General features: G+C 45.1%; 1 protein-coding gene across 5 annotated transcripts in view; it reads left to right on the top strand.

Moving 5' to 3' along the window:
* The window catches only part of kmt2e (lysine (K)-specific methyltransferase 2E), a 28,440-nt gene that overhangs the window by 2,837 nt on the left and 5,982 nt on the right, over positions 1-19,621 (top strand). The window contains exons 2-17 of one of the 5 annotated variants that reach the window (XM_046378947.1): positions 6,455-6,639; positions 11,232-11,343; positions 11,990-12,219; positions 12,353-12,492; positions 13,257-13,438; positions 13,548-13,586; positions 13,696-13,896; positions 14,042-14,172; positions 14,380-14,497; positions 14,620-14,729; positions 14,842-15,094; positions 16,014-16,112; positions 17,751-17,822; positions 18,458-18,643; positions 18,842-19,168; positions 19,297-19,596. In XM_046378947.1, coding sequence (XP_046234903.1) covers positions 6,569-6,639; positions 11,232-11,343; positions 11,990-12,219; positions 12,353-12,492; positions 13,257-13,438; positions 13,548-13,586; positions 13,696-13,896; positions 14,042-14,172; positions 14,380-14,497; positions 14,620-14,729; positions 14,842-15,094; positions 16,014-16,112; positions 17,751-17,822; positions 18,458-18,643; positions 18,842-19,168; positions 19,297-19,596 — 2,571 coding nt within the window. In that variant the 5' untranslated portion in view covers positions 6,455-6,568. Of the gene's footprint in view, positions 1-6,454; positions 6,640-7,356; positions 9,221-11,231; positions 11,344-11,989; positions 12,220-12,352; positions 12,493-13,256; positions 13,439-13,547; positions 13,587-13,695; positions 13,897-14,041; positions 14,173-14,379; positions 14,498-14,619; positions 14,730-14,841; positions 15,095-16,013; positions 16,113-17,750; positions 17,823-18,457; positions 18,644-18,841; positions 19,169-19,296; positions 19,597-19,621 lie in introns of those variants that run through there. The other 4 variants (XM_046378952.1, XM_046378949.1, XM_046378948.1 and 1 more) reach the window with 4 other exon arrangements.

Genomic DNA, 19,621 nt, shown 5'->3' with positions numbered 1-19,621 from the left:
ATAAATAAAAAAAAACCTGCAGACTTGCTCCTTTGCTACTTATCACCTGCATAAAATCATCTTTACAAGATTAACAATATGTCGTTTGTCCCCCTCAACCATGGTCTGAATTTTCTCTTTTCTGTTTTTGATTTATCCCCCGTAGTATGATAGAAATGCTCTCAAAATTCTGTTGAAATTTATCGGGATGTAAGTTGGTTAGTTGTGATGTTAATTATTATTTTAAATTTGAAGGTGTTAAGTGGATAGTTTGACACTTGAAATTTTAGTTTACTCCCACTACATGAAAAATAACCTAGTTTGTACTCTATATTCATAGCAAATTAGACATCATAAGATGACATGGATGTCCCTGTCTTTGTTTTGATCTGATATTTATCTTTCCCTATGTAATGTTATAACCAACACAGCACACACTTCCAAGTGTATTAAAGTAAAAAAATGCTGTCAGATTCTAATGCTAACACTACTACTTGCAGATAGCCTCATCACAGCCTTATACAATATGTTATATTTAAAACTTAATGTTTTTTAATGCTGTAGCACACCAAAGTGCTCCCCGCTGGCTTCATTTTTCCAGCTGTATTGGGGTTTGTGATTTCAGCCATAAAATAGCATTTTAACCATAGTATCATCAGATATTTGCATATTAAAATTTTAAAACACAGAAGGAACCAAAGTTAAGCTGGTAGGAGGATAGTGTTTTCAAGCCAAAGTTGTGCAGTGGTCTGGCACAGCTGTCCAGTCCTCTGTATTATCCCGTGGGACAAACTTTGGCACTTTGCTCAATTCAGGAGTCTGTTTGTGAATCCCCTCCTGCTTATTTTCATGCAGTAATGTATATGTAATCACATGTTTGTGAGCAGCTGTATAGGTGTTCTGTGAATATCTTCGATTGTTGTCAACGTCAGTGCATACATACAGTGTTATTCTAATAGAAGTGTCATGCAGAGGTGCCTGTTTGTCTAGAAAATCTGGCAGTAGCTGGAGCAATGCAAGACACAGGCCTTTAGCCCTCTGCAAACATACCACATGAAATAGGCAACAAAAACAAGGTCAGTTTCAAGCCACTGTATCATTATGCATATTATTATTTTAAACATTGCTAAAGCATTTGAATGATCTACATAGCTACTGTCCATTGAGTGTCCATGTCATCTTAATGAAGTTCTTCTGCCTGTGGATATGGTTCAATGTTCACATAGTATTAAGTGGCAAAGGGTCTTTTCTACTGTGGAAGCTTCATTACTGCTAGATGAGTAAGAGGGCCCTACAGTGCTTAATCACTCTTTGCTACATAACACACAAATCCCCAGCTGTCTTGTTCTACCTTGTAAAGGAGCAGAGGCTTTTGTCCTGATACTCGTGCCTTTTTTTCTGCTGTCTACATGATATTGCAACAGACGGCATTAAATATATGACTGGCTGTACATGTGCCTTGTTGCCCTGTGCAACAAAATGTGTGTTTGCTTGCTGTGTTGACAGAGATGGTGACAGTAGGTGAGATGCCACTCCCCCTCTGCCATAGGGACCGAGCACTCTGGTAGGCAGCAGGGAGTCATAGCAGTCTCAGATGACACACCTTTCCTCTCTCTGAAACCTCCAGACAAACATGTGATCAGTTAGCCAATGCTGAGTTCAAAACTTTTCAATTTTTGTTGTGCTCATAAGAGGAGAAGAAGAGACACTAAAGAAGCAGGTGCACACAGTGTCTGTTGCAGTGTTGACATATCAATAGGGCATTTGAAGGCCACAGCCTCATCAGCTTTCTCTTTGACACTTCCTATATTTGGAAGAGCTCCCTTTGTTATTGTGCTCTTCCCTGTCTCCAGACAATAAACTCTCCTCTATGAAACAGTAGCACCTCTGTGTTAGTGAAGTGTGTATCTCTGTAGATGCCCACCTCACCATGTGGGCTGAAGCTGTGTGTCTGTGGCCTGGTCTCCAGTGATTTCACTTGTATGGTACCCAGACCCTGAGAGACCCACAGACAAAGCTGCTTGGCTCTGAGGCTCCACACAGTCACATGGTATCCCAGCTGGGAGGAGAAGCCAGGGCTCAGGTGACCTGTTTTGTGCTGCTAGCTGGGCCGTAACAGATCCCTATTTAAAACTAGCAAGCTGCCTCCCCAACAGGTGGCTCTTGGGCTGGCGCTGCTGTGACTGGAGCACTACTATTCCTCCCAAACCTCCTTCCTATGTTACAATTGCATTCACGGGTTGTAGCACAAGGCAGGATGGGCCAAATAAAGAGTGCCATCAATGTTGGTGATGTAACGGTACTGCAGTCGAGGCGTGAAATTGATCCCCAAACATTGCTGTAATGGGACCTGAGTGGCTCTTACCATTCTTTTGCCTTGAAGAGAAAATGGGGAGAGGTTGACTAGCGTCTCCCCATTTTGTACAGACATGGATATACATGCATAGCTCAGATATTATTTAGTTAGATGCACATTGCATTCTCCAAAGGCTGTTATTGGTTGGCAATATCACGTGTGCCTGATAATCTCTGTTAATGAGGATAGCTTTTCAGGATGAAGACACAAAATCATATCGGCCTTCACAAGTTCAGTCACAAAGATAAAAGTTCGGCTTGATGTGAATCGGTTTGTTTAATGTAATGTATACCAAATCTTTAAAGGATGTAACCTTTGACCACACAGGGCCTGGCACTGATACCCTGTAAGCAGGCGCAAAAGGGAGATGGCGAGATTGTGCCCCAGGGGTTCCCTGAACAGACATTACTCAGACTACGGGAGGGCTGCCCCAGCTTTGGTGCCAGACCCTGTTCCTTCTGATTTTCACTGTCTGAGGAGAGGATGCTGTTTTGAGTTTTGTTTTTAGGATGCTATATGCATGTCTAAAATCTTATCCCATCACAGAGTACAGCAACCATGTATAAAGTTTCCATGCAGATAAAACATTGGCAACATGGCGGTTACCAAGCCTGTTGTGATGCACTTTAAAGTAGCAGCTCCATGAACACTGTGAAATAAACATGAAGTGTAGCCCTGAAAACCTCATAAATTTACTTATTTTGTTTCTTCGTCAGTCTGCTGCCCTGCTGGCCCTGAGCCTTTTTTGTTACCTAGTTATGAGGCATGAAAACTGCAACACAGCTGTTTCCTCATCATCTGACTCTTCTGAGTTGACTGATCTTTATAATCTGATGAGGTATTGGCTTGCACTCAGCAACACAGTTCCTAATGTGGCCACAAAGCGCTTGTGCGGACTCTCAAATCCATATCCCCTGCTGTATTGATGTATGACTTCACCTTCAGTGCTTGAGTGCAGAGGGAGAGCTGGCAGCAATGGGCACACTGATTTATGAAGGACAGGGCAGATGCGATGTGTCCCGCTGTGGGTACTGTGAAAAAGAGAGCCAGGCCTACATTCCATCTGGGTCATGCTTCCTGTGTATATTACTGTATTTGTGTGAGTTTGGTTTATCCGTTTGTTCGTGAGCTGAGTCATTGCAGCCGGCTATGAGGATGGTGTGAAGTCACATCAGCCTGGTAGGGGGGCTGTGGGATTCAGTTGGAATCCCTCATTTTCTCATGCTCCTCCTACTTATCGAAAAACATAATCTGCCGAGACTTGGCTGCGAAAACAAGAATGAAAACACTTACACATAGAGCAGTGGTAATAAACTGAGGAGAGAGGAAAGCTGTTGTCTGTAGCAGCATGGTTTGAATGTGATTGTGTGGGTTTTCCCTCACTGACTTCAGTGTAGTTCTGTCTTAAAAGGATAGTTATTCCCCACACAATGACGTGACTGTGTCCCCTTGCTGAGGGAGGGAGGGAGGGAAGAGAAGAGGGAGAGACTGGGTTACGCTATGTGCTCCACTCTGCCACCCAGAGTCCACCCAGGTCCAGGCTGTGTTGCGTCACTGTCAGACAGACCCTACGTACACCTCCCCCACCCCGCTGCCCTCTGAAATAGAGGGACTATGGATGATTTCTAAAGCTCCCTACAGTGCGAGGAAATCGGTTCAGAGTGTGTATGGAAGGTGAACAGTTTTAAAGGAACAAGACGCAACCACTTCCCTTCTGTGGCTTGTTTTACTATTTTCCGCTGCTTTCGCTACATGTCTCTTTAGGTCCTTGTCCCTCTTCTGTTCACCCTCCCCTGTGCATGTTCCCCATTTTTCCCCACCCCTCGCTCCTCGCATGTGTTTCCATAACAGCAGTGGATCTGGCCAAAGGTGGCTTTAAATGGTCTCTGCCTGCCTCCTAGTAATTGGGAACTGCGTCTGCGACACTCCCCTTCCCCTTCGCTCTGCATTACTGTCTCAGGTTTATTTAGGAAATGCACAGAGGAGGGAGAGAAATCCGGCTGGGCGGGGTGACTGGGCACAGGAAGGGGGGGATGTTTTTTTTTTCTTTTTTCTTTTCCTTTCTTTGGCTGCATTTCTCCAGCGTGATGGGCAGTTCTTCTAGAGGAAGTAGGAGGAGCAGGAAGAGGCAGTCATAGCGCAACTCAGATTTAGTCAGGAATGCTGCTGTACTGTACTTGTTTTCTTTTTTCCACCCGCCTTTTGTCCGTCTTGACTGTGTCTGGCAGCAGTGCAATGCCCGTATGTTTGCACACAGCTCTGAGAACCTCCTTGTAGAGAGGAATGTTTGAAAGAACAGGGCGAGAGGTTATCTGAGTCTGTATGAAGGGGGCTATGTGTGTGTGCGAACGTGAGCTTGTGTGTGCATTCCTTACTAGTGACAGCTGGATTCCTTGGATGAAGAGGAGACGAACCTAGTGGATTAGGGAACAAACAGGCTGCTTTGAAGAGAAGCTATTTACCAGTGCTTAAACATATGGGGCCTCTCAAATAATACAGAGGAGGTGGAGCTTGTCATTTCAGTGTTTTTGGCAGACTGTCCTGTCCTTGCTGAAAGTGTTCTGATTACATTAGCCTCAATCGTGAAATTCCCCTGCTGGTAATAGAGCCATGCTGTTTAACTCAGTCAGCGCACACAGAATCAGAAGAAAATTTGGAGGGTGATCCCATCAATAGCCTTGGCTGACACACAGGCACACAGGGGTCCTCTCCCTCCTATTAATTAGGCCTGGGCCGAACAGCTGTCATATCTGTGAGCCTCCCAGCAGTCCTGCTGGCTCGAATAGTGCAATTTCAGTTAGTGTTTGAAATTACAACTGTTTTGCTATTTTAAAAAAAATTAACAAAAAATTGACTGTTTCTCCCTGTGAACTGAGATTATCCTTGATGGAAACCATGCTGTCACAGTTGACAGCTAAACTGGCAATGAAATACAGCTTTCCTGGAAAGAGGCAGTACATGTACATCTGTTTGTGGAGACATGTATTTTGTGTGAGTGCTTCAGAGCACAAGCTTAAGCCGGACTGGGCTGATACCTCATAGGCGTGCGGAAACAGGTTTTAGTGTGGCCATGTGTTACTGCTTGCTAAGTGTGTGAAGTATGTCCCTACTCGATACATGACATGTCCCTGCTTTGTAACCCGGAGCCTATCTACACCCGACCCGTGATCTGAGCCTTTGTTTGGCCCGAGTGTGCACGAGCAGGCGGAGGTGTGACCTCCAGCCTATTTTGTCTCGGCATCTGTCCCTCCCCACTAATCCCGCTTATCAACAGAGCTCTCTGTATCAGGGGCAGCCACACTGACACATATGCTCCCGTCTGGATTCGCATCAGCCAGTGTAGAATTTATTGGCCTGACGAACCTCCTACTCCTGGACCAAGTGAACATTAAATTTGTTGCCTGACACCTAATGTAGTCATTTATTGATGACTTGGTATTACAGCGGCTTTTTCCACATGAACAGCCAGAGATCCCAACAGTAGCATTGATTTAAAAACTGAAGCTTCCCTATCAATAAAATGTGTGGACGTTGGGATGTGTGCATGTTTGCCTGCGAGTGCATAGAATAGAGCAGTCCTCTTCAGTCAGAGGGGGAAAAATGGCCTCTGTGTGTTGTTGCCTTCTCCTCCCTCCTTTCATGGCGGCTGGCTGCTGTGTTCTCTTGCTCCCCTTTGTGGGAGTTTCCTTTAAGTGCAGCCTTCTGCATTCCTGGCAGATAGTGTGTAGAGGTCGCTTTAGCGCAGTTCACAGCAGCAGCTCAGGCTTCACCTTACAATATTGTATCTTCTCATTTATCATCAGTCAATACCTCAGCTTGGTAGCTTTGTCAAAGGGGAATTCCTGCCAAATGCTGTTCTTGATCTGAAAGTATGAATCATGCATTAACGTGTGCTGGAAATACCCAGTTTTCACTATGATTTGTAAATTCAGGTTTGCTAGATACCACAATCTTGCAGGTGTTTTTTTTCTTGTTATGAAAGAAATGACACATTGTTGAACTGAATCAGTTTATGCAGGATTGTGCTTCCACACAATACTAACTGATTTTCTTTGTCCCCTTTCTGTTTGTCTGATTTCATTTATTTTTTCCTCCCATCCTCTCCTACTACATGTTCAGGCCTTGTGGATGCACTTAGATGTCTGCAATGACTGCTGTGGCTGGCATGCCTCAGTGTTTTGGACTACCATTCTCTGGACTCAGTAGGACAAGAACTGATCAGCAGAGAACGTCATGAGCATAGTCATCCCAGTAGGGGTGGACACAGCAGACACCTCATACCTGGACATGGCTGCGGGCTCAGAGTGAGTAACACCTACAGACACACTAAGCCTTCACTATTCACACCTTTTATGCCCCCTCACTTACAATTTCCTTCATTCTTTGTTGTGTACCTTGTTTGGCCTTCTTCCTTGCTAGAAGTTCAGTCTCAGTTTCACTCTTCTTCTTTTTTTCCTCTCCACCTTATACCTTATTTCTGTTACCATTCCCATCTCTCACCTGCCTTTTGTGTTATTCAGAAGCATCTGACATTCTTATTTTGATATAATATTCTGTCTCCCTTGCATTTGCCCCAACATGTCCTCTGTAGTGGCTAAGGCAGTTGTGTCATTTTTTCTGTTTTAACTCTGGTTTTAGTCAGTTACCTCCACATAGATATCCTCTCCCACGTGTACAAAGTTACTGTTAATGGGAAAGGAATTTGCAGTACGTCTGCTTCATTGGACAGTTCAGTCTTGCCATTGATTATACTACCACTTAGCTATTGCTCATCACAGCCATTCCCTGTGTTCAGCTATTAACTGCATCTTTCCCATGTGAAACTGGCAGTATGCCTAGAATGGAGATGTATGTGTGGTACCTGTGATTAAAACGTTCACTGTGTGAAGCATGGGTACACAGCATGATTTTTAGTTGTTTTTTTTTTTTTATGAGATCCTTTTCTAATGTTGTAGCTTGGTGTTTGTACATGTGTACACTGCACTGAGTCAGTAAAGCAGAAATGGTGCATGGAGCCATGGCAACAAGCCTCTTATTGCCCCTCCTCTCTGTTTCCTATAGTCTTGTCAAGGGCATTGCTGTGGCTTTTTCTGGTCAAGTAAATGAAGGAAGAGATTCTCGTATGACTAAAGCACAACGCACGTCATCATCTTATGGAGGGGCTCCTGTCGCTTTAAAGGAGTGCGATCCTTCCCCTACCCATCAGAGCTGTTGCCGTGACAGCTTGTGTTGCTATGGTATCTGCCCCTCCACTCCCCTCCCTCCCCTCTGCACTGCGCACGGCCTGTTTCCATGGCCACATCCCTGAGTGACAGGTGGTCCTCACATAGACACGGCATCTTAAACAGTCCCACTGCGTCCCCCCTACCCCCCGCCTCCTCCTCTCCACGGAGCTCTGCTACCACCAGGGGTAGGAGTAAGCCCCTCTCCTTGACTCTCACTTGCTCTTTGTCCATCCGAGCTCTGCGTCCCATCGCCTGCTGCATATTTATTCAAAAGCAGATAACAAGCTTGAAAGGGGCTACCACCTGCCGCTGTGCAGGTCCCATCCAGCCCAGAGGAACAGAGGGTTGCTGGACACACACACACACACTCACACACACACACGTCTCTTTGGATTATTGTGAGTGCGCCAGCCGAGTCTGGAATAGTGAGGCTGGCTACTCACCAGCGAAGGAGCGTCACGTCCTTTCCACATCCCCCTGAAGTCTGCAGTGGCGTGACCAGCTGTTGGCTAATGCAGTGTGTGTGTCCACGGCGACACACAGAGCCCAGCGTGCGCGCACACGCTGACAGAATACGTAGTGTTACCATGGCAGCAAGTGGGAGCGCTCAAGGAGTGAAGGCGTTGCCTTCGGCTGTTCAGCGCTGCTCCTTTTTCCTCCTGCTGTTGATCTCTCCATTCTCCACACTTGTCCACTCTGCCTCTTCACCCTCTCACAGCAGGTGTTTGCATTTTAAATGACATCTGTTCCTTGACATTTATGAGCTATGAATGGAACGTACCTAGCTGCCACCTTAACTTAAACTGCAGGTCCAAAATGTTCTTTCTCTTGCTTATTACCTTTTCATTTGTGTGACACATAGATGTGTTCAGTCTGATTTTGACTGACTGTGTTTCTACAGCCGTCCCACTTATGTGTACTCCGACTCTCTAGTCCCTCCTTTCCATGTCCCCGGAGTGGAAACATGATACAAATGAATGATACAAGCCCTCCAGCCATGCACATACATTCAAACATGCTTACTTCCTTCCCACTGCATAGTCTGACTCACTTGTTTGCCTTCTGTCTGAAGTTGACTGTCACTGCTTCTGCGCTGTGTGTCCTTTCTGTCTTTGCCTTTCTTCCTCTCCAATTCACTGGTAGGTCAAATTGAAACAGTGAACAAGCCTGACTAATTCTCTTGAACTTGTAAAATGCCTCCTTTGAACACTAACTGAGACATGCCCCCTGTATAACTAAGTGTAAACTTTGGTCTGGTTAATTATTAATGAGAGAAAAGTTACTGAGCCTAATGCACTCTGTCAAGTGTGATTTTTAAATTCTAAAGTCAGAAAGTCAGGCTCTTACTGCACACTTTAACATTAAGACAAATTCAGCCATGTGGCACTTCATCTGTTATGCACACACGCACAAAAAAAACGCACACACCTTACCCTGGGTCCGCCTCCATACCTCATGTATGCACTTACGTTTTCACTTTGACAGTGAATACTTGAGCAGCAACAGACACAGGAAGTGTTGCACATTGCTCTTACAGCATGCAACAAGACAAGCAATAAGACTGAGGAGGACTCGCGCAGGTACCGTATCGGCACTTTACTTTGGGACTCACTTTGAAAGCAGGGTGAGATCAGGAGGGCAGGAAAGGAAGGAAAAGGAGGTACGTGAAAGGAGAAAATCTTGATTTAAAAATCCACATGTATACTAGCCTGTTCTTGTTACTGTTATGAGTAGGAGCTTTGGTTGTGGTGTCACAGTATGAGCAAAGCTGAACAGTTTTACAGAAATGCTGCATGGCCTGTTTGGAGTCCCCATAGATTTTTAGTGCCCGTCTCATTCCTTATACCTGAGACGCTGTTCGGTGTACTCTGTGAGGTTTTCTGTGTGTTGGGGTTTTTTGGATTTTTTTGCACTGTTCATGGAAACTTGTTTTCACCCTCATGGAGTTACTTTGTGGAAGGTGTACTATTAGTTTTGAGAGATAGCTGGGAGGGAAACAAGCTTGTCAGCTGTCGCGTATGGCTACACTCTCCAGTGGTGTTTGTATGTCTCTGACCTTGGAGCAGTTTTTAGACGGGGCTCTGTGAAAAGAGGAGGATCAAGTGATGTTTTTACATAATTGAACCCTTAACATGTGAAGATTTCTATCACGAGTAGCTACTGTACCTTCATCAACTATCTTCCTTTTTATTTATTTTTTTAACCTAACATGTATCTTGCTAGTCCTGTAGCACACAGTTTCTCAAACTTACCTCTTTTTCTCTTTTCTTCTCTTCATGCCTGACTATCTTGTCTCATGCTATCCATTTTGCCACTTCCAACTTCCCTCTTCCTCCAAAGCCACCCCCTCAGCAACTGAAGAATAGATTAATCATGTCATAATAAGGGTGGGTTGGTCTCAAACGGTCAAACAGGCTCTCTCTCTTTAACTGCATTGTGATCCTGGGGAAAGTGGATGTACTGGTTTGGTATGAATAAGGTTAAAAATATGGTTGTGTGTGCTGCTTTATGCTCGTGAGAGACATCATGTTTGTTATGATTGACTATCTTGTAGATATGGGGGTTAGGTGTATAAATGTCATTTATTTTGTCTGGCTACCAGGTTTTCCAGCTAAGGTGACATGACAGCAGGCAGTAAAAGTATTATAATCAAAATATACTTTCGATATCAAAAGCATATATATCATTCTATGGGAAAATGGCGCACGGAACAGATGGAATGAATGACGTTATTAAATACTGCTGCATCAGGGTTGCAGTAGCATTTTACTGTTGTTTGTCTTTATTTTAAATAAAGTTATTTACTTACGTCTAGAGGTTTTAAACCTAAGGGTTGGGCTTCCTCCTGTGGGCCAAAAGCTAAATCTGAGAGGCTGTGATATTTTTAGTATTTATCAATACAGTAGCTAAGTAGGTGGAAAAAATTCTACTGCACAACTTTTATATGTTTTTTTTTTCCCCCTCTGTCTTTACTTTTTGTGACACAACAAGAGAATTTCAAACTTTATCGATCTCTGAAATGTGACAAGGGGCGCCAGCTACTTTAAAGAGGTCCCAAAACTGGGAACCTCTGATGTAGTCTTCTACAACAACCCGCTACAAGCTTATTAAATGCTTTATTTGAGTAAAATCTTTACAAGAATGCAGTAACTATCGTTGTGAGATAAATGTAATGATGTGCAAAGTGTAGGACCCAAACCTGATAGAATGTAAACTTTAAGTCGACATGTGTTTCTTCTCTTTATCAGACAGCCCGCACTAACAACGTTTTGTATTTATATATATATATGAAAGCAAAAAAGCTTAAGTATCCACCTTTACTGTAATGTGAAATGTAATGTGAAAATTGACTGCAGTACAAGTACAGAGTAGCATGAAAAGGAAATACCCAAGTAAAGTACAAGTTCTTCAGAGCTGTGCTTGAGTAAAGTACTTAAGTTACTTCCACTTTCTACCAACCCTCATGTGTTGCAGTATAGCATGTATCCATATTCTTACTTGCAGCAGCAGCAACCCTTCTTCCCTGCTAAGCATACTGACTCACACATACACACTCACAAACACACTTCTTCACACTGTTTGAGAGAAAACAATTACTTTGTGTAACCTTGTCATCTAAGTTTGTCAGTATACAGTAACGTGCCCTCTTTGTTTGTGTTTCTGCCCAGTAGACCAGAATCGGTGGAGGCCAGCCCTGTGGTGGTGGAAAAGTCCAGCTACCCACACCAGATCTACAGCAGCAGTTCTCACCATTCCCACAGTTACATTGGCCTGCCATACGCTGTGAGTGCTCTGCTGCCTCTCACCTTATTACAAATAACATGCATGCGTTGAGCCTTCCCTCTGTGTTAATCATTGAGTGCAGAATGAGTGGCTCATTCAGACCAGAATAGAACATTGACCTTCAACGACCCGCCTTCCTTTATCTTTTTATTGGGGAAGGAAGTTATGGCGGACTGATTGATGCAGAATCAGATATTTTTTGATCGATTAATCGTTACAGTCATTGTTTCAACAAACATGCCAATCATTTGGTAGCTTGTCAAGTGTGAGAATTTGTTGCCTTTTCATGTCTTAGATTACGGTAAATTTTGTTATTTGGATTGTCATTCAGATACAATTAGACATCTGAGATCAACTTGAGCTCTAGGAAATTGTAATGTGTTCTTTGTTGTTGAATTGACCAAATAATTCACTGATCATATTATTAATATTGTAATATTGGCAGATTCAATGATAATATTGGCAGATTAATTGATAATTGAAATAACAAGTAGTGTAAGGATATTTGTGTCCTTTCGTGCATGCCATCAGCTGGGAATCGGTAGTCTTTATTACTCTGAAAGCCGCTCCAGATACATATTGGTGATTTTACTTGTGAATTTACCTACACCACATTATCCCTCTCTTCCTTCCTTCCTTCCATCAGGACCATAACTATGGGGCGCGACCCCCACCCACTCCACCAGCCTCCCCTCCCCCCTCCATGTTGATCCGACAAGGAGAGGGGGGGTTGTTCGTTCCAGGGGGCCAGGACGAAGCATCCAGGGGCACCACGCTCAGCACATCAGAGGATGGCAGCTACGGGGCTGACATCACCCGCTGCATCTGTGGCTTCACTCACGATGACGGTTACATGATATGCTGTGACAAGTGCAGGTAACAGCCCGGTTCTGATGACTCGATCCTCAGTTCCCCTGTGGTGCAAACCTTATTGACCATTAATCTTTAACAATTAAACAAACTGTGATGTAAAAGTTTATTAAAAGTCTTCTGTTACATTTTGTATTAGTGCCTGGCAGCATATAGACTGCATGGGCATCGACAGGCAGAACATTCCTGAGACCTACCTGTGTGAACGCTGCCAACCTCGACACCTGGACAGAGAGAGGGCCATCCTGCTGCAGACCAGGAAACGTGAATGTTTATCTGGTGAGCAAGATCACACGGATGGATATGCAGGTCTTTGTTTTCATAAAGATTGCCTTAACATCTTTGCAAATGCCGTGGCCTAGAGGTTGGAGTGGCTTCTGTTCGGAGGATTGCAGATTCACTTACCCCACCGGATTGCCCCCCCCCCCCAGCAGCCCACTGCTCCTGTGTCTTTCACTGCATGTAATTTGCTGGGTGTTGCATATGTGTTCAACCTAGGATGGGTTAAATGCAGAGTAAGAATTCAGTGTGTGTGTGTGTGTGTGTGTGTGTGTGTGAAAATATATATGGCAAATAAAGTGATTCTTCTTCATCACTATTTATTGACACATTGACATCCCCCCACCACCACCACCACCATACACACACACACACACACACAAATTAAGAGGTGTTAGAAGTTTTCTATGAGAGCCCATAGATGGATCTTTCAGTTCTGCTTTTACTGGTTTCCTTGCTGCAGTAAATGGCCAGCTTGTTGGCGAATAGAGCAGGTTGTAGGCTGTGTCAGGGTGAAGCCTCCTCCCCCTGCAGGCCAGCCACATTTAAGTCAGCCTGAGCCTGGAACACACTGACACCTGCTGGACAAGAAGCAAACTCATTTTTCAGTCTGTTCCATAATGTGCCTCATCTTGCGTTATTGTATTGTGCATTATCAAGTGTAACTTGACAAGCTCTTTCTTTTTCTAGCCTCCAGCAACTTTTGCTTATTATAGATTGGCTCAGTACTCCCTTCTAATAGCTTCTGTGTTTTTTTTATTCAGATGGAGACACCAGTGCTACCGAGAGTGGAGATGAGGTGCCGCTAGAGCTCTACTCCACATTCCAACACACACCTACCACCATCACCCTGACTACCGGGCGCCTTGGCAATAAGCAGGCTGATAAAAAACGCAAAAAGAGTGGTGATAAAGAGCCTCCAGCGTCATCTGCTCGAGCTAAAAAGGTCAGCTTTGACTAATTAATTTATAATGACGGCAGTCAAAGCACATTATGTGATGTATGCTTGAACCTCAATTGACACTAAGGTTTCAATTTCTTTACTTCTGTAAAAGGCCTTCCGCGAGGGGTCCAGAAAGTCCTCCAGAGTAAAGGTAAACTCGCAGATGCAACACACAGCCACTGTGTACAGAGTCCTGTATTTGCCTTGTCTCATAACTTCAACCACATTTCCCAACAACTGTGCTGTTTTCTGTTTCCCAGGGTGCAGCTCCAGAGCAGGAGCCAACAGAGCACCCGTCTCTGTGGGAGAGCAAGATCAAGACGTGGATGGAGCGTTACGAGGAGGCCAGCAGCAATCAGTACAGTGAGGACGTCCAGGTCCTATTGCGTGTTAAAGAGCAAGGCGACGGCAAGAGCCTGGCATACAACACGCACCCTGCCTCTTTCAAACCCCCTGTGGAGGTATTAACATGCATCCCCTCTGTACCGTAAAGTCGAATGTCGTCAGTCTCCTAAAGTTCTCTTTGGGCTCAGGCATAATTGAATCTGTGGGCTGTCCAGGATCCGTACTCATGTCTGACTCTGACTCTCTCTCTCGCTCTCTCAGAGTCAAGTTCAAAAGAACAAGAAGATCCTCAAGGCGGTGCGAGACTTGGCCCCAGACTCCCTCATCATTGAGTATAGGGGAAAGTTCATGCTTCGACAGCAGTTTGAAGCCAACGGATACTTCTTCAAGAGGTCAGGGTGCAAGTCTCCCTGGATTAGTTTCTTACGAAAGCAAATTGAATACCGCTGCATTTTCTGGCGTAGGTCGAACAAATTAGCCAACGTTAAGCATTTTGGGAACTTGGCATGGATAGCTATTTTGTGTAGTTCATCACATGGTGGTGCTATTCTGTGATTTATTAACACTTAAGCGTTAACCTCACTCATTTCCCTTTTTAGGCCATACCCATTTGTGTTATTTTATTCTAAATTTGATGGACTGGAGATGTGCGTGGACGCACGCAGCTTTGGAAACGAAGCACGCTTCATCCGTCGCTCCTGCACCCCTAATTCCGAAGTAAGTAAACGTCCCTGAAAAACTGGACAAATAGATTAATATATATAAAATATATATTGCATTTCTCTTTGTGTCCATCAGCCAGTAGTTGTCGCTAATTTTTTGCTTTAACCTCCCGTCAGGTGCGTCACGTCATCGAGGATGGCATGTTGCATTTATATATCTACTCACTGAGACCCATCATCAAGGGCACAGAGATCACCATTGGTTTTGATTTTGACTATGGCAGCTGGTGAGTTGTGAGGTGTGAACTTAAAAATGCAGCAGCAAGGCAAAATGTTTTTGTGTTCTAACTTCATATTTCACTTTCTCTTTCTTCTTTCACTGTCTCCTAATATTCATAGTAAATACAAGGTGGACTGTGCCTGTGTGAAGGGGAACCAGGAGTGCCCGGTGCTCAAGCACAACATGGAGCCCACAGAGAACTTGGGCTCCGGAGGCCGGCGTCGAGGGAGTCGCAAGGATAAGGAGACGGTTCGGGACGACCAGGGCCAGAACCAGAACATGGGTCTGGATGGAGAGGGGAAGGGCAAGAGCTTGGGCGAAGGCAAACAGAGGAAACTGTCTCCTCTCCGCCTCTCCATCTCAAACAACCAGGCAAGATTCCGTGTTTATGAACATCAAATGCACCCAGTCTCAACACTCTCTAACACTTTACTGATCATGTGTTACATGTTTAGACTTTGTCTATTGTAGTATATCAGATTTAATATACATTTATCCTTGTGGTCCATGCATGCAATTTTGTTTGATCTGTGAAATGTTATGTGCATGTGTTTTTCATTGTCACTCTTTTTTACAATACATCCTCTTTAGTTCCCTCTTTCTCCCATCATCCCTTTATGCATTCACCTTTGATCCCTCAGCTAATAATTTTATGACTTAGTTCAGATTTTACTGTCATTGCACAAGACACCATTGTGCCACTTGTGTTGCAGCTTGTTATTCCTTTGCGCAGGCGCACACATTTAACATGAACAGTGAATGGTCTTTGTCTTGGGTGTGTTAACAGAATTAGAAATTCTCTCTGTTGTCCATTTCAGATAAGCGGTTGGCCCAAGCCAAATTGTTCAAAACTGGGTTCATTCAGGAGTTTGAAATCAGAATCCTGTTGTTTTTGTCGATTTGAGAATTAGGTGCCTGACCATTTAGAGACCAGTCCAGTGTGTCACACTGCTTAAGTTGTCTGAGGTGAGAGTGTGGTTTAGACATCCAGAAATGAACAGCAGTGAGTTGTGTCACAGTCCTAAGGAAGGAGTGTGAGATGAGACATCCCCACAAAGGAAGTGAAATGTCTAGAAGTTACCATTATTACAGTGATTTTGGTCACATTGTGTCAGCTGCTAAATGGTTCAGTCTGGAAGACCACCCCCCACCCCTGGCCCCGGCCCTCCCCTTCCCTCTCTCTCTCACCTCCTCCCCTCCTCCACTCTTACCTGTCTCCCTCTAGTCTGTAGCCAGACTGACTGATGAGCCATGATAAAGCTCCATACCCCGCTCTCCCCTCCTCTTACAGGATCCTGAATTATATGAGGATCTAGAAGACAAAACGTCCGTTAGCAATGAAGTAGAGATGGAGTCAGAGGAGCAGATTGCAGAGAGGAGGAGGAAGATGGTAAGTGTGCCAAGCTAGGGGCTACAGCTTTTTTTTCTTCCCTTTTTCTTTTTTCTTTTTTTTTTTTGTACAGCCACCCAACGTAAAGAGCAAAAAATAAAACTATCCCCCGCTGCTCTGGGTGTGGACTTAACTAATTGTAAGCTAAGGTTGCTGTGGCTTGGATAGAAGCAGCTGTCCTCGCCTCCCTTCTGTAAAACTACCCTCCTCTTCATCACTCATCTGCTGCTTGTGCTCGCACCACACTGTCAGTGCTCCTGTTGGTGTTGTGCTCAGTCCTGTGTATTTTCTTCTCCCTCCTTCAGCTTTGAATTGCCTGTTCTTCACAGCACTGGTGACATTTCTTTCCTCATTTGTTGCCTCATTTTTTCTCCAGCATATGAAACAGTTAATAGGCCTCCAGTGCCATATGCCCCATTACAACACTGTCTCCTATCAGTGGGAACAAAGCAGTATATTGTATTGTCATGTGAGCTGAAAGTGTCCCCGGGGTGTGTTATAGTTTCTGTATAGCTCTCCTCTTGCATTCATTGCAGCTAGTAGTTTGAAATGGCCAATTACTGGCTCAACCACTCTTTTCCCTGCCATGTCCCTAAGAGATGGGATCAAATACACACACACACACATACACACTCAGTGTGGAAATTACCCTGCAGGCAGCTTCATTTCACACGGTGGACCCAAGGTGCAAAGTGCTGACTCATCTTTGGCCAACGTGCAGCTCTGCTAATCGGCCAGAGAGGGATAGATAGTTGAAGAGAGGGAGGGGGGTCGGGGGGGGGGCTGCAGAGGGTAGAGCCTTGTTGCCAGGGCCATATTGACTTTGGGAGATCCAGTAGGCTGTGTTCTATGGAATGTGGCCCAGGAGAGAACTCTCTCTGCTGGAGCAAAGAGGTGTGCATTCACAAACTAATGATCACAAGTGTAATAGATGCATGTGGGTGTTGTAAAGCCATGCCACAACAACATGCGGGGGAGATAACGCCGGTGTGTTGGCGTGATATCCTGCGTACTTAAACAAGGACCCCTATTGTTGGAAAAGGCAAACTGGCTGTTTGTGTATTGTCCCCTAACTGAGTGTTTGCCTTGTGGCTTTTTGTGCCTGAAGTCAGTGTTTTACTGACAATAAAGTTGAATTGTTTGTATGTCCATCCTTTAGCTGCTGTCATGTCATTTTCTTACCTTGGAGGGCTGAGTCAAACCTGGCCGGCATGGGGTTAGAGACTGGGTTCACCCTGCTAGGGTTAGATACCAAGCTCTTAAGGGTACTGAACAGATTAGGTCGGTACTACTGAGTACCTATTCATATCAAGTCAGTCTGTGTCAAAATCCTGCTCCATTTTTTTTCTCTTTTGATTGTCTAATTTTGTCACAGACGGCCCAAATCATAGTTTAAAGAAGCCTTAACCAGCTTCTATTGTGATATAAAGTCAGAGAGGTAATTAGAAGGATGGAAACCCTTGAAGCTGTATGGCAGGAACCGTTAGCTATATGTGAAAATACATCTAACCTGCATGTTGATTAGAAAAGGTTACCTCAGTGATAACAGTTTGGTGCATTAGTGCATTCGAGAAGCAGCCTTGTTTAGGGAGGGACATGTCTCTTCTAAACTGGGCTGTCTCTTCATTGAACATTCAGGCCAGCGCAGCGGAGCAGTCCCATCTCCCTGTCGGGGCGGCTTCCAGCTGGAAGGGGCTGAAACGCAAGGAGGTAAACTTGACCCATACATTTAGCCAACCCCACTCCACCCATCTACCAGTCTCCCCATCCCCCAAATCTCCCAGAGGTGACTGACTTTCTTGCATACTAACTGTCCTGTCTTTACTGTGACAAAATGGGACACCTGCCTGACCAGCAAAGTGTCTGTTATTTCATTATTTTTCCTGGTATGATCATCTTTTAAGTGGTGTGCTGACTGTAGGTGGAGCTGTTTGTTTGGGTTATTTTGGTGGAGGTGGACCTGGAGAAGTTTGTGGCACATATATGCACTCAGGAGCACAGAACATGCTATAACACCCTCCTGGTTTGTTAGGGTTTCATTTTGAAGTGTTTTGTCTGTTAGGTAGGAAAGCGAAATATAAATGTAGTCCATTTACATCGTCACATTTCTTGTTGCTACTGCCTGACCTTCTCTCTTTTTTGTTTTGTTTTAATGTGAAAGCAAGGGGGTCACTTTTACTCCTTTGTCTCTACTCCGCACTCTGCTAGATGGGCTTTCGCTGCGTAGCACACATTAACCCGTTGAATCGCTCTGGGGCTCTGTGGGAGAGTAGTGCTCCACTGACTAATGCTTCTGCTCCCTCTCCATTACCCCTCCTCCGAACCCCACTTCTGTCTCTTTGCAGACACGAGAGGAAAGGAAGATGGAAGCCATCCTGCAAGCCTTTGCCCGAATGGAGAAGAGAGAGAAACGCAGGGAGCAGGCCCTGGAGAGAATTGGTAGCATCAAGTCAGAGGTCGGCGGCCGCAGCGACATCAAGGAGGAGCCTCCAGCCACACCGGAGACGGCAGATTCTCCAGCTGTCATGCAGGTGAGAGCATGGAGACACTAAAAACTGGACTAGACTGGAGCCCTTTCTTATGTGCTATCCGTCTCCACCAAACAATGTATGTGTTTGAGTGATACCAGACCAGGTCAACAAAGAACGCTGATCATATGTGGAAGAAGCTGATAAATATCACTTCTATTTGTGAGATAAATTAAAATATGCTTCTGGTCTTTCTCGTAGCCAATTCTGGAGGTTAAAGAGGAGCCAGGATTAAAGCCGGCCAAGGTCAAAGGTTCGAGGAACAGGAAGAGTTTCTCAAGGAACCGCACGCATATTGGCCAGCAGCGCCGGCGAGCTCGCACCATCAGCACCTGCTCTGACTTGCCCCCTGGTTCTCCAGTTGAATCTGTGGAGCCTCTGAACCACGAAGCCCCTGAGGGAGAGACACCCACCGCACCAGAGCCGGAGACCATCTCTTCTCAAGCACCAGACACCAGCCCTCCGCATAGCAGCTCACCCGCACCTGACAGGAACCGCACCGGGAGCAAGAACTTCAAAACTAAAAAAGTACGCTCATAAAGTTGACCTGCTTGATTCTTGATGCTTTATTTCAGATATTTCAAATACACACATCAAACTCATTCAATGTTTGGGAAACACTGCAGATTAAAATTTTCTCCAACTCTTTTCAACAGCACTTTGTGAGTGAGTGGGTAGGTGAGAAGCAGCAGGACCGCAGTGCAGTACGAACCCCCGAGCCGGCCCCAGAGAGGCCGCTGAGAATAAGCAGTGACCCTGAAGTCCTGGCAACACAGCTAAACGCCCTACCAGGCATGGCCTGCTCTCCACAGGTCTACAGCACGCCCAAACACTACGTCCGCTTCTCATCTCCATTCCTGGCAAACCGCAGCCCCACAACTCCCGGAGTTCCCACTGGGAGACGGCGTTCCAGAGAACTACCAGAGACGCCGCCGACCACTGGCTCCTGCAAGAAGGTATGCAGTCCTGCTTAAGAAATAT

Source organism: Scatophagus argus, chromosome 22 (assembly GCF_020382885.2).
Source record: "Scatophagus argus isolate fScaArg1 chromosome 22, fScaArg1.pri, whole genome shotgun sequence".
In the NCBI taxonomy this organism is placed as follows: domain Eukaryota; kingdom Metazoa; phylum Chordata; class Actinopteri; family Scatophagidae; genus Scatophagus; species Scatophagus argus.
This window is presented reverse-complemented; position numbering and strand designations above follow the sequence as displayed.